At 41.1% G+C, this 12,162-nt stretch overlaps 1 protein-coding gene across 1 annotated transcript; it reads right to left on the bottom strand.

Annotated features, from left to right (window-relative positions):
• Nucleotides 1-266: 266 nt before the first annotated feature.
• LOC126083219 (olfactory receptor 13C7-like) lies at nt 267-1,348 on the bottom strand. Its single transcript, XM_049896699.1, has one exon. It carries the CDS (start codon nt 1,221-1,223, stop codon nt 267-269), a length of 957 nt encoding a protein of 318 aa, XP_049752656.1. The 5' UTR covers nt 1,224-1,348.
• Nucleotides 1,349-12,162: the final 10,814 nt, after the last annotated feature.

Genomic DNA, 12,162 nt, shown 5'->3' with positions numbered 1-12,162 from the left:
TGTTTATTTGTCTCCATTGCCCACATCTGTTAACTCACAGATATTCATTAAATTCTGGTATCAGAGGATTTAAGATTTGGGCAGCAAAATGTAGCTAAGGTATGATACGGTATGGTTCTGTGTGAAGCCAACAAACTAACAGAGCAGTCCCAGAAATAGAGAGGTTCTTTCCATTGTCAGCCTATGGACTTCTCTGGGTTACCATTTCTCCACATTGTAGTACAACAAGGAGTTTGTAGGTCATGTGTTCCGGCAATCTGTGACACTCAGTTAAAGTGTTTTTGAGCCACCAGGTTCCTCAGAGCAGCCTTCACATCCTTGTTTCTCAGGCTGTAGATGATGGGGTTGAGCATGGGGGTCACCACCCCATAGAAGAGGGAGATGAGCTTGTCTGAAACGTCCTGCTTGTCTGTCCCCAGTGGGTCCTTAGACTTGGGCTTCCCATACATGAAGAGGATGGTCCCATAGAAAACAACTACAACTGTGAGGTGGGCAGAGCAGGTGGAGAATGACTTTTTCTTCCCCTCTGCTGAGGGGATCCTCAGGATAGTGGCAAGGATAAAGACATATGAGACAAAAATGAACAGAACTGGGATTGCAAGGAAGATCATGTTGGCCACAACCATGCTGATCACATTGATGGAGATGTCAGCACAGGCCAACCTCAGGACAGCCAGGATCTCACAGGTAAAGTGGTTGATAACATTGTCCCCACAGAAGGGCAGCCGCATTGCCTGAACAGTCTGTACTACAGAGTTGATGATACCAGCTGCCCATGAACCAGAAGCCATAGGCACATAGGCAGCCTTGCTCATGACCACAGGGTATCTAAGGGGTTTGCAGATGGCCACATATCGATCAAATGCCATCATGCTCAGGAGTACACACTCTGTGGCTCCCATGGCAAAGGAGAGAAACATCTGCCCAAAACAGGCTGAAAAAGAGATGGCTTTCCTGGGAGCGAGAAAACTCTCAAGAATGAGGGGGACTGCAGCAGTTGTGTAGCAGATGTCCAGGAAGGAGAGGTTCCCCAGGAAGAAATACATGGGCGTGTGTAGGCGGCAGTCAAGGATGGTCACCAGCATGAGGACACCATTTCCCAGTAGGATCACCAAGTACATCATCAGGATGAGCACAAAGAAGGTTTTCTCCAGTTTTGGGTGGGCAGAGAGTCCCAGGAGAATGAAACCTATCATAGATGAGGTCTGATTGAATCCTACCATGGTGCATCTGCTCTGTCATCTGCAGGAACTCAGAAGGCCAACTTCCAGCATTCTCTGAAAAGTGTCTGGGCAGCCAGGGAAAAATCCTTGCCCTACTGACCAATTCAAGAATAACTCCAGCAATTGGAGCATCTCTATGGTGTGCTAGGAAAAAAGTAACAGACATCAATATTTAACTTTGGCTTACAGTAAGAACAAGTAAGGTAATTTGGACCAACTGTCCTGCAAATGACAATTAGAAAAACTGGACAAAATATATAAAACATATATGTAAAGCATTGGAGAGAGAATAAGACAATAAGGAGTTACAAGATCATGATTCTGGGAAAGCTGGGGACCTAGAGAGGTAAGACCAGTACTTGAGGACACTTTTCAATTGGGGAATTTGCATTTTCTGGAGGCGGCCACCGAGAGCCTGAGTAGCACTACTGACAGCCTTGTAGAGATGGGGAACAGGTTTTGAAGTACAAGCCCCATCATGATGGGCCCCTAACTAAAGTTTTTTCCTTTGGGATGGAACCCCAAAGGATACCACGATATAAATAAGGGCAAATCAAGATGCAGGCACTTACAGGTACTGTAGCTCAGTTTCAAATCTTCTCAAGCCCTAAAAATGGATGGAAGTGATCCCAGATTTTCAGTGCTCTCAAGTGCCTGACAGAGGATGATAACATCATTCTAGTCCCTAAATCATTTCTACAAATAATTTTTCAAATAGATGTCTGGCACAGAAGGAGACAAGACAACATAAATGAAAACCAAAAGGAAAAAAAAATCAGAAAATAAAAAGAGATCTACAATATCTCCAGACCCAAGCTTGAAAATAACAATGCTTACAATGTTCAAGAAGATAAGAGAAAAGATTGAGAATTTTGGCAAATAAAGAACCAAGTGGAAATTCTAGAACTGAAAAAGGCAAGAACTCAATGGATAGATATAAGAGCAAATTGGACACATTCAAGGAGAAAATTCATGAGCTGAATGATAGATGAGAAGAAAATATGCAAAATGAGCAGAATAAGGCATGGAGAAACAAAAAGATGGAAAATATGAAAGAGATATATAAAATTCTGTGGGAAGGTCTAATATGTGTAACTGTTCTGAGAAACAGAGGGGAAAAGTCGCAAAGTAATTTTTGAGGAGATAATGTCTGAGAACAATCTAAAATTTATGAAAGACATCAAGCCACAAATTCAAAAAGGTTTAAGAACTCCGAATAGAATAAATAAAAAGAAACCTACACGTAGGCTCACGAGAGTAAAATTGTTAAATGAAAGACAAATAGAAAATCTTAAAAGAAAGTACAAGGAAAAAAGATAATTTACCTTCAAGGGAGTGATAATTAGACTAATTTCTAAATAGAATAAATGAAAACCAGAAGATAATAAAATTATATTTTAAGTGCTAAAAGAAAGAAAGTGCCAAACTAGAATTTTATACCCCTCCCAAAGTCCTTCAGAAATGAAAGTGAAATAGAGATATTATCAGACATACTAAAAAAAAAAAAAACCAGAATTCATTAGCAGCAGATCTTCAATAAAGGAAAAACTAAAGGCTATTCCTCAGGCAGAAAGAAAATTATTGAAATGGAGGGTCAGAAATGCCAGACTGAATGAAAAGCAATACAAATTATAAATATGTGGGTATATCTAGTAAATATAAACTGTACAAAACTATAGCAGGGTAATGCCTTGTTAGGTTTAAAATACATATTGAATTAAAATACATAACAGCATCATATGAATCAGGAGTGTGAACGGAGTTAAAGTGTTCTAAGACTTTTGCATTATTCAGAAAGAAGGTAAAAGTCCCAATTAATTTAGAATTTTGAGTAGCCAAAGATTTCCTGGACAAGACATAAAAAGCACTAGCCATAAAGGGAAAAGGTTGATAAATTAGAGTACACCAAATAAAGAACTTGTATTCATGCAAAGACATCATAAAGATGATGAAAAGGCAAGAAATAGATTGGGGGAGATATTTTCAATACTTAAACAAGTCAAAGGATTTGCATCCAAACATAATATACTCCTATACAAATTAGTAAGAAAAAAACAGAAAATCCAACAGAAAAAATGAGCAAGAGACTTGAACACAAACGTCACAAAAGAGGATGTAAAAATGACCAGTAAACATTTTTTTTTTTGAGCATCAATTATTTGTATTTTCTTTTACAACTTTGGACTTTCCACTTGTTTCAGTAAATAATCTGTATTATATTTTTAATTTCTTCAAAGTAACACATGCACATTGTTAAGATCTAATAATACCAAAAGATTTACTGTAAAAAAAGAGGCCCTGCTCCCTTCTACCCTAGCCACTTCTTCCCCGCAGGTGATCACTTTTTATTATTTCAGCTGTCTCTTCTGGCCGTTACGTTCATGTTTCTAAATAATATGCTTCTAGTATTCTTTCTTGGCTTATCTATTTTAAACTTTGTCCATTGTCTTTGTGGTGCTATAGAGGAGTATTTAGCTTTCGTCTTTTCTGTATGGTTATACTGTGTCATACAGTCCTTCTCTGACTCTGGGTGACTCCACACACAACGGACCAACACGCTGCCTGGTCCTGCACCATTTCCGCGATCAGTTGCAGATTCATCTGTCCATAGACCCTTCTTCCTAGACTTTCTTCCTAGTCTTAGTCTGGAAGCTCTGCTGAAACCTGTCCAACGTTATAGCAACACGCAAGCCTCCCCTGACAGGTGGTGGCTGCGCGTGAGATGCATTGTTCAGGAACTGAACTCGCTGTTGCTGTTAAGTGTTGTCGAGTCGATTTTGACTCACAGCAACCCCACGTGGCAGAGTAGAACTGCCCCATAGGTTCCCTAGGCTGTAATTTTTATAGGAGCGGATCACCAGGTCCTTCTCCTGCAGAGCTACTGGGTAGGTTTGAACTGCCAACCTTTCAGGAGCTGAGTGCTTAACCATTGCGCCCCCCCGCCAGGGCTCCTTATATACAAATCTATATGTAAAACCCATTGCTGTCAAGTTGATTTTAAGTCACAGTGACCCTGTAGGACCCTGTAGGCTTTCCACGGCTGTAATCTTTAAGGAAGCAGTGGCTGGTGGGTTCAAACTGCTGACCTTTCACTTAGCAGCTGAGTGCTTAACCACTGTGCCACCAGGGCTCCTTATGTGAGTGCGTCTGTCCGTCTACCTATTTATGTATCAAGAATCCCTGGGTGGTGCAAACAGTTAACACGCTTGCTATTAACCTAAAGGTTGGTGGTTTGAGTCCACCCAGAGGTGCCTTGGAAGAAAGGCCTGGCAATTAACTTCCAAAATATCAGCCATTAAAGGCCCCGTGGAGCACAATTCCACTCTGATGCACATGGGGTCATCATGAGTCAGAGCTGAGTAGGTGGCAGCTGGCTTGATTTTGGTGTAGGAATATACACATGGAACCATGTTTAAGAAGTAAAGCATCAGTGTCTTTTTCTTTTTAATTAAAAAATTCTAAAATTGATGTTGAATATTGAATCAAAATTCTTGCAACATTTGCAAAGATGATCATATGACTTTTTTCTCTTTATATAGTTATAATAAAAATGTTAATAGGTATACACTATTGTATCACCTTTGCAGTGCTGATAGGAAGCCTTACCTAGTCATAAATGTATCTTTTTTTAATATGCTACTAGATTATAAATATTTTTTTTTAAGATGCTCAACATCACCAGGGAAATTCAAATTAAAACCTCAATGAGATGCCACTATACACTCATCAGAATGGTGAAATGTTTTTTAAGATGACAATATAAGTGTGGGTGAGGATATGGATCAACAGGAGCTCTCATACACTGCTGACGGGAATGTAAATTGATAAAACCACTTTGAAAAACTGTTTTATTTACTTTATTGAAACTATACATACTCTCTGGAGCCCTGGTGGTGCAGTGGTTAAGAGCTACAGCTGCTAACCAAAAGGTCAGCAGATTGAGCCCACTAGCCACTTCTTGGAAACCCTATGGGGCAGTTCTACTGTGTCCTGTAGGGTCACTATGAGTTGGAATCGACTTGATGGCAACGAGTTTGGTTTGGTTTAGTTTATACATACCCTCTAATTCAAAAATTCTTCTTGATATATATCCAACAGAAATGGGTACGCACACTAACAAAAAAGCACGGCCAATTAAGTTCATAGCATCATTATTCATAATAATCCCAAACATCCATCTACAATAGACAGGACAAATAAATCGTGATAAATTTATACAATGAAATACTATAACAGAAATGAGAACAAATGAACTGAAGATACATGAAATAACATAGATGAATCATAGAACAAAATATACAGTATGAAGAGCCAGACACAAAAAGCCCCCTTACTACATCCCTGATCGTAGTCTTCAAGCCTAGACTTGATTACCTGAGTGATGTGGAGCTCTTTATCTCTTGGGACTACTTTTGACAAAGTTTCTCTTTGAAAATGAGCTGAAATCTGCCTCCTGGTAACTTTTGCCTGGCTGTGCCCTCTGGAGCCCCAAAAGGAGGTTAATCCTTCTTCTACATCCAAAAACAAACAAACAAACCTAAGCCTGTTGCCATTGAGTTGATTCTGACTTATAAACACCCTGTAGGACAGAGGACAGGAAACCCTGGTGGCGTAGTGGTTAAGTGCTACAGCTGCTAACCAACAGGTCGGCAGTTTGAATCCGCCGGGCGCTCCTTGGAAACTCTATCAGGCAGTTCTACTCTGGTGACTTGACGGCACTGGGTTTCTGGGATAGGACAGAGTAGAACTGCCCCATAGGGTTTCCAAGGAGCGGCTGGTAGATTTGAACTGCCCACCTTTTGGTTAGCAACCACAGCTCTTAACCACTGCACCACCAGGGCTCCTTCCGTAACACAGCCCTCCAAATATTCAGTAATAGCTTGGCTTTAGCATGAAGATAAGCAAGAATCACTAACTTTTTCTGCTAGGAACACTAAAATTTTATATATCTCTTAGAGGCAAGTGTCTCAGCCAGGAATGGACCAGAAAGACTGGTCAGCACTGAGAATGAAGGTGGCTACAGTGCCTGGGACACAATGCTACCTGTGATGCTGAGGCAGTAAATTAGTCCTCCTGCTGGCTTTTCACTCTGTGTCAGCCAGCCCTCTGGCCTCTTCCAAGAACCCTGGGTGAAGAAAATATTCACTCTAAGTCATCATCACCAGATCCAGAATCATGGCTCATTACTACTACCTGAACTCTGGACTCTAACTACGAAAGGACAAAGAGCCCAACAGTTTTAACCAAGAAGTGTGCGAGAAGGAGACTGTGAGGTTTTAGGCAAGTCACTTCCCCTCTGTGTGGCCTTGGGCAAGCCCCTTCCACTCTGTACAATGATGGGGTAATGCCAGATGATCTTGGAGACTCTTGCAGTTTAAAGGGTCTATTTGACTCTCTGAGAATAATATCATATTAGTGAAATTGAAAAAAAAATTTTTTTTTTTTTTAGTGAAATTGCTTCATATATCCCCTTCTCAAGCCTCCAGTCCATTACAATCAAACTTGATGGTCAAAATGTAGCTGTGCTAATGAAAATTTTGGTATACCTTTTAGCAAACATGCACTTACCTTTATCAGAACCATGGTGAACAAGAAGTGTTAATTTCCTAAGGGTTGGGAAAGAGACCACATGTCAGAAATAGTGACACTGGGTCTGAAGCAACAGGGTGAGGGCTCAGAATGTGTGACAGGTGAAGGGTCAGGCCAGTTCCCTCCCCTCCACCTGCCTCAAGTGCTGGGAGCACAATCTCCAAAGGACTGGCCATCACCTTCAGAAGATAATTTAAATTCCAGTTCGTTCTTTGGGGATTTTGTAGTCCCTGAAGTCACTTAAAGTTTGGGAAGTGAGTTATACTCAGTTTAGAAACTTTCTGCCCTTCTGGGATAACATCCCCAAGATCCAATTATGTTGAAGCCACTCCTAAAAGTTTGCTGTTTGCTGCCTTCCTCTCTCTGTTCCTTGTTTCCTTCCTCCCTTTCTTCCTCATCCCTCTTCCCTCCTTCAATACAGTAATTCCATTAACAGAGAGCCCAAGAGCCTTCTGGTCAGTGTTTACATGACTCATTCAGATCTCGTATCTTTTCCCCTGTGCCAAAACCCATCACCTCCAGTCTGTCTGTACTTTACGCAGTAATCTTGCAGGGTCTGAATGAAAGACTTACACTCCCGCTCTAAATGTTTATCTCGCTGGGTATGGTCCCTTGAAGAAGATTTCTGGATTCTTCCTCGATTATTACTCTCCACCCTGTCCTTTCAGTCAGTGGCTGTCTTTTCAGCTTCCTATCATTTGTGCATGTGCTCCAAGACCTCGTGGGAGTCACTGACAAAATGTGACCGAGGACCAGAATGGGTCCAGAGATTGGATGCGTTCCTTTATTCAGCAAATGATTATTAAGCCTCTACTCCACAGAAAAGGAGCCCTGGTGGCACAGTGGTTAAGTGCTTGTCTGCTAACCAAAAGGTCAGCAGTTCGAATCCAACAGTTGCTCTCTGGAAGAAACATGTTGCATCTCTGCTGGCATTAAGATTTACAGCCTTCGAAATCCTGTGGGGCAGTTCTATCCTGTCCTACAGGGTCTCTATGAGTTGGAATCCACTGGACAGCAATGGGTTTTTTTTTTTTAACTCCACAGGAGTTAAAAAGACATGGACAGAGTAACCCATCATCTCTGCCTTTCAGGAATGCACCCTCTAATGGCAAGAGAGAGGCACAATGAAAGATAATTTCCAAACAAGGCTAAGAAGTGCAGACAGGGAGAATACCCACGCTGCTGTGAAAACCCAGAGGGAAGCACCTGATCCAGGCTGTGGCATCATTAGGGGGGTACAGGGCTTACAGATTCCTCCAGATGACACCATCAGAGGGGATGACACAAAATGACTGTATATAAAATTTTTGTGCAGTGTTTTAGCAGAAATTTATTATTTTTTATAAAAATACCTCTGTAGTTAGTTATAACAACAAAAACATTTTTCATAAGCCCAGCTTACATATATCAATATACCTACAAGACTAAAACTCTATACTAATTTACTTTTCGAACCTTCTAATGTGCTCTGTTCTGAGCTGTCATTATTACTCAATTACAATGACACTTCAAATCACATGGTTTCGTCTGCACACGCTAAAGGCATGTCCTGTTGGTTGCCTTGCTGCTGGTGTTTTTAGAGTCGCTGATTTTGTCTGGTGTTTTAACTACAATATTTTGATAATTAGTATTGTGAACCTATATTAATAACCTTTTTGGGAATGAAGTAGTAATTAAAGGAAAAGAAAGAGAAAAATAAAAAAGGCTTCCACTAATTTTCTAATAATATTGTAACTAATGTAATTCAGTGCAAAAGATTTTACAAAATGGTTTCGTTGTTAGTGTTCATATAATCTAAGAAATATTACATTTACCCAATTTACAACTACTTATTTATCATATTTTATTCTATGATTAAAATTGATAATAAACATTACTAAGGATTCTGTACATCAGTCCCCAACATGGAGGAGGTCCACAGAGGGAGGGGGGTGTGACCCGTGAGTTTCCACACTGGGTGACACCAACCCTAGTGATGTCACTGGATCATTCAAGCAGGGGCCAGACTTCCTGAAGGAGGTGATCTCCAAGACCAGGGTGTGCTGGAGTTAGCTTGCACTGGCTCTCCAATTGTGGCATCTCCTCCCAGCTCCCATTCAGTGACTTCATCGGTAGCTTGAAATTGGCTATGGCAGAAGGGAGTATTTACACCATGGAAATAAGCAAATGTTACAACTTCGGGCTTTTTTTGACTTGGAGAGCTAGTTGTTAAACATTTACTAGCATACTGCTGGGATAGACTTTGCTGGAGGAAGGGAAGTGGGACAGCATCCTGTGCAGAAGGGACTGCATAAACAAAGGCAAGGAAATGAGAGCCCCAGCGGGTGGGGAGGGACCAGCAGAGCAGTGTTGTCTGAACATAAAGGGGCACGTGCTTCTGATGGGGAGGAAGGTAGGGGCCAGACTCTTTGTTGGTCTTTTGGGCATCTCAAGGAATTAGAATTTTCTCCTCTGGGGGTGGGGGAAGGGGTGGTGAGAAGGCACATAGGGGTTTTAAGCAAAGATCTGACACGACCATATTTACATATTAGATTGATCATTCCGGGCATGGTGTGGAGGAAGACTGAGAGGAGGAGGGTAAAAACTGAAGAGATAGGGAAAGCAGATAGGAAGCTCTTATAGTTATTCAAGCAAGTGAAGATAAGGACACTAGCCAAGTCAGTTACAGAGGAATAGTGAAGACAGGAAGGTTCAAGAAATGTCTGGTAGATAAAACACCCAAGATTAGTTTGGTTGGATGTAGCACGCAGGAGAGTGGAGTCAATATCTCTAGTTTAGATGATGGATGATGGTGAGACCATAAAGGTAGAGAATATTTACAAAGGAGCTGATTTTAGGGGAGAAGATGAATTCAGTTTGGGACATATGTGTTTGAGGTGCCTGTGGAATATCCAGTTAGAAAAGGGGGAGATGTCTGAGCTGGAAAGTGGCTGGAACCCTGGAGAAGCTGCCATTGCTCTGACTCTCTGGATACCACTCTGGCTGTAATACCACAGGAAGTTGTTGGAGGCTGCCTGAATGCAAATTAATGGTATGTATCTGCCGGATTCCCCTGACCTTCTGAGCCATTAGGGGTCCATTTGCTCTGTGTAAGAATTCTCTGACAAAGTGAACTGTTTTAGGTTCTCTAGAGAAACAGAACCAATAAGGTATATATATGTATGTGTGTATATATATATATATATATATATATGTACATACATACACCAAACTGAATCCATTGCCATTGAGTCAATTCTGACTCAGAGCAACCCTAGAGGACAGAGTGTTGTTGCTGTTGTTAGGTGCTATTGAGTCGGTTCCACCTCATAGCGGCCATATGTACGACAGAACAAAACACTGCCCCATCCTGTGCCATCCTCACAGTCGTTGTTAATGCTTGAGCCTATTGTTGCATACACTATGTCAATCCATCTCATTGAGGGTCTTCTTCTTTTTCGATCATCCTCTACTCTACCAAGTATGATGTCCTTCTCCAGGGACTGGTCCCTCCTGATAACATGTCCAAAGTACATGAGACAAAGTCTCAACATCCTTGCTTCTAAGGAACACTCTGGCTGTACTTCTTCCAAGACAGATTTGTTCATTCTTCTGACAGTCTACGGTATATTCAATATTTTTCCCCAACACATTTCAAAGGCATCAATTCTTCTTCGGTCCTCCTTATTCATCGTCCAGCCTTAGCATGCACTGAAAACACCATGGCTTGGATCAGGCACACCTTAGTCTTTAAGGTAACACCTTTGCTTTTTAACACTTTAAAGAGATCTTTTGCAGCAGATTTGCCCAATACAGTGTGTCATTTGATTTCTTGACTGCTGCTTCCACGAGTGTTGATGTTGGACCCAAATAAAATGAAATCCTGAACAACTTCAGTATTGTCTCCATTTATCATGACGATGCTTGCTGGTTCGGTTGCAAGGATTTTTGTTTCTATATGCTGAGGTGTAATCCATACTGAAGGCTGCGGTCTTTGATTTTCATCAGTAAGTACTTCAAGTCCTCTTCACTTTCAGCAAGCAAGGTTGTGTCATCTGCATAACTCAGATTGTTAATGAGTCTTCCACCAATCCTGATGCTATGTTCTTTTTCACATAGTCCAGCTGCTCTGATTGTATGATCAGCATAAGATTGAGTAAGTATGATGAAATGACTCAAAACCCCAATGTGCACCTTTCCTGATTTTAAACCACGCAGTATCCCCTTGTTCTGTTTGTACAACTGCTTCTTTGTCTATGTACAGGTTCCTCATGAGCACAATGAAATGTTCTGGAACTCCCATTCTTCACAATGTGATCCATGATTTGTTGTGATCCACACAATCAAATGCCTTTGTATAGTCAATAAAACAGGTAAACATCTTTCTGGTATTCTCTGCTTTAAGCCAAGATTCATCTAAAATCAGCAATGATATCCCTTGTTCCATGTCCTCTTCTGAATCTGGATTGAATTTCTAGCAGTTCCCTGTTGATGTAATGCTGCAACCACTTTTGAATGATCTTCAGCAAAATTTTAATTGTGTGTGATATTAATGACACAGTTGGATAATTTCCACATTCTATTAGATCACCTATCTCCAGCATTTTCTATCACCAATACCAAAAAGAATTAGTCGATGTTCAACCATTTCAAGAGGTAGCATATGATCAGGAACCGATGGTACTGAAGGAAGAGGTCCAAGCTGCACTGAAGACATTGGCAAAAAACAAGACTCCAGGAATTGGCGGAATATCAATTGAGATGTTTCAACAAACAGATGCAGTGCTGGAGGTGCTCACTCATCTATGCCAAGAAATATGGAGGACAGTTTCCTGGCCAACTGACTGGAAAAGATCCATATTTATGCCTATTCCCAAGAAAGGTGATCCAACCAAATGCAGAAATTACAGAACATCATTAATATCATTCTCAAGCAAAATTCTGCTGAAGATCATTCAAAAACGGCTGCGGCAGTGTATTGACAGGGATCTGCCAGAGATCCAGGCCCATTTCAGAAGAGGACATGGAACCAAGGATATCATTGCTGATGTCAGATGGATCCTGGCTGAAAGCAGAGAAGGATGTTTACTTGTGTTTTATTGACTCTGCAAAGGTGTTCAACTGTGTGGATCATAACAAATTGTGGATAACATTGCGAAGAATGAGAATTCCAGAACACTTAACTGTGCTCATGAGGAAGCTTTGCATAGATCAAGAGGCAGTTGTTCAGACAGAACAAGGGGATACTGAGTGGTTTAAAGTCAGGAAAGGTGTGCATCAGGGTTGTATCCTTTCACCATACCTATTCAATCTGTATGCTGAGCAAATAATCCGAGAAGCTGGACGATATGAAGAAGAACAGGGCATTAGG

The sequence above is a fragment of the Elephas maximus genome, chromosome 9 (assembly GCF_024166365.1).
Source record: "Elephas maximus indicus isolate mEleMax1 chromosome 9, mEleMax1 primary haplotype, whole genome shotgun sequence".
NCBI classification, from domain to species: Eukaryota; Metazoa; Chordata; class Mammalia; order Proboscidea; family Elephantidae; genus Elephas; species Elephas maximus.
This window is presented reverse-complemented; position numbering and strand designations above follow the sequence as displayed.

Coding starts and splice junctions, on each gene's coding strand:
- LOC126083219 (XM_049896699.1), bottom strand. CDS start 1,223: ATGGTAGGATTCAATCAGACCTCATCTATGATAGGTTTCATTCTCCTG.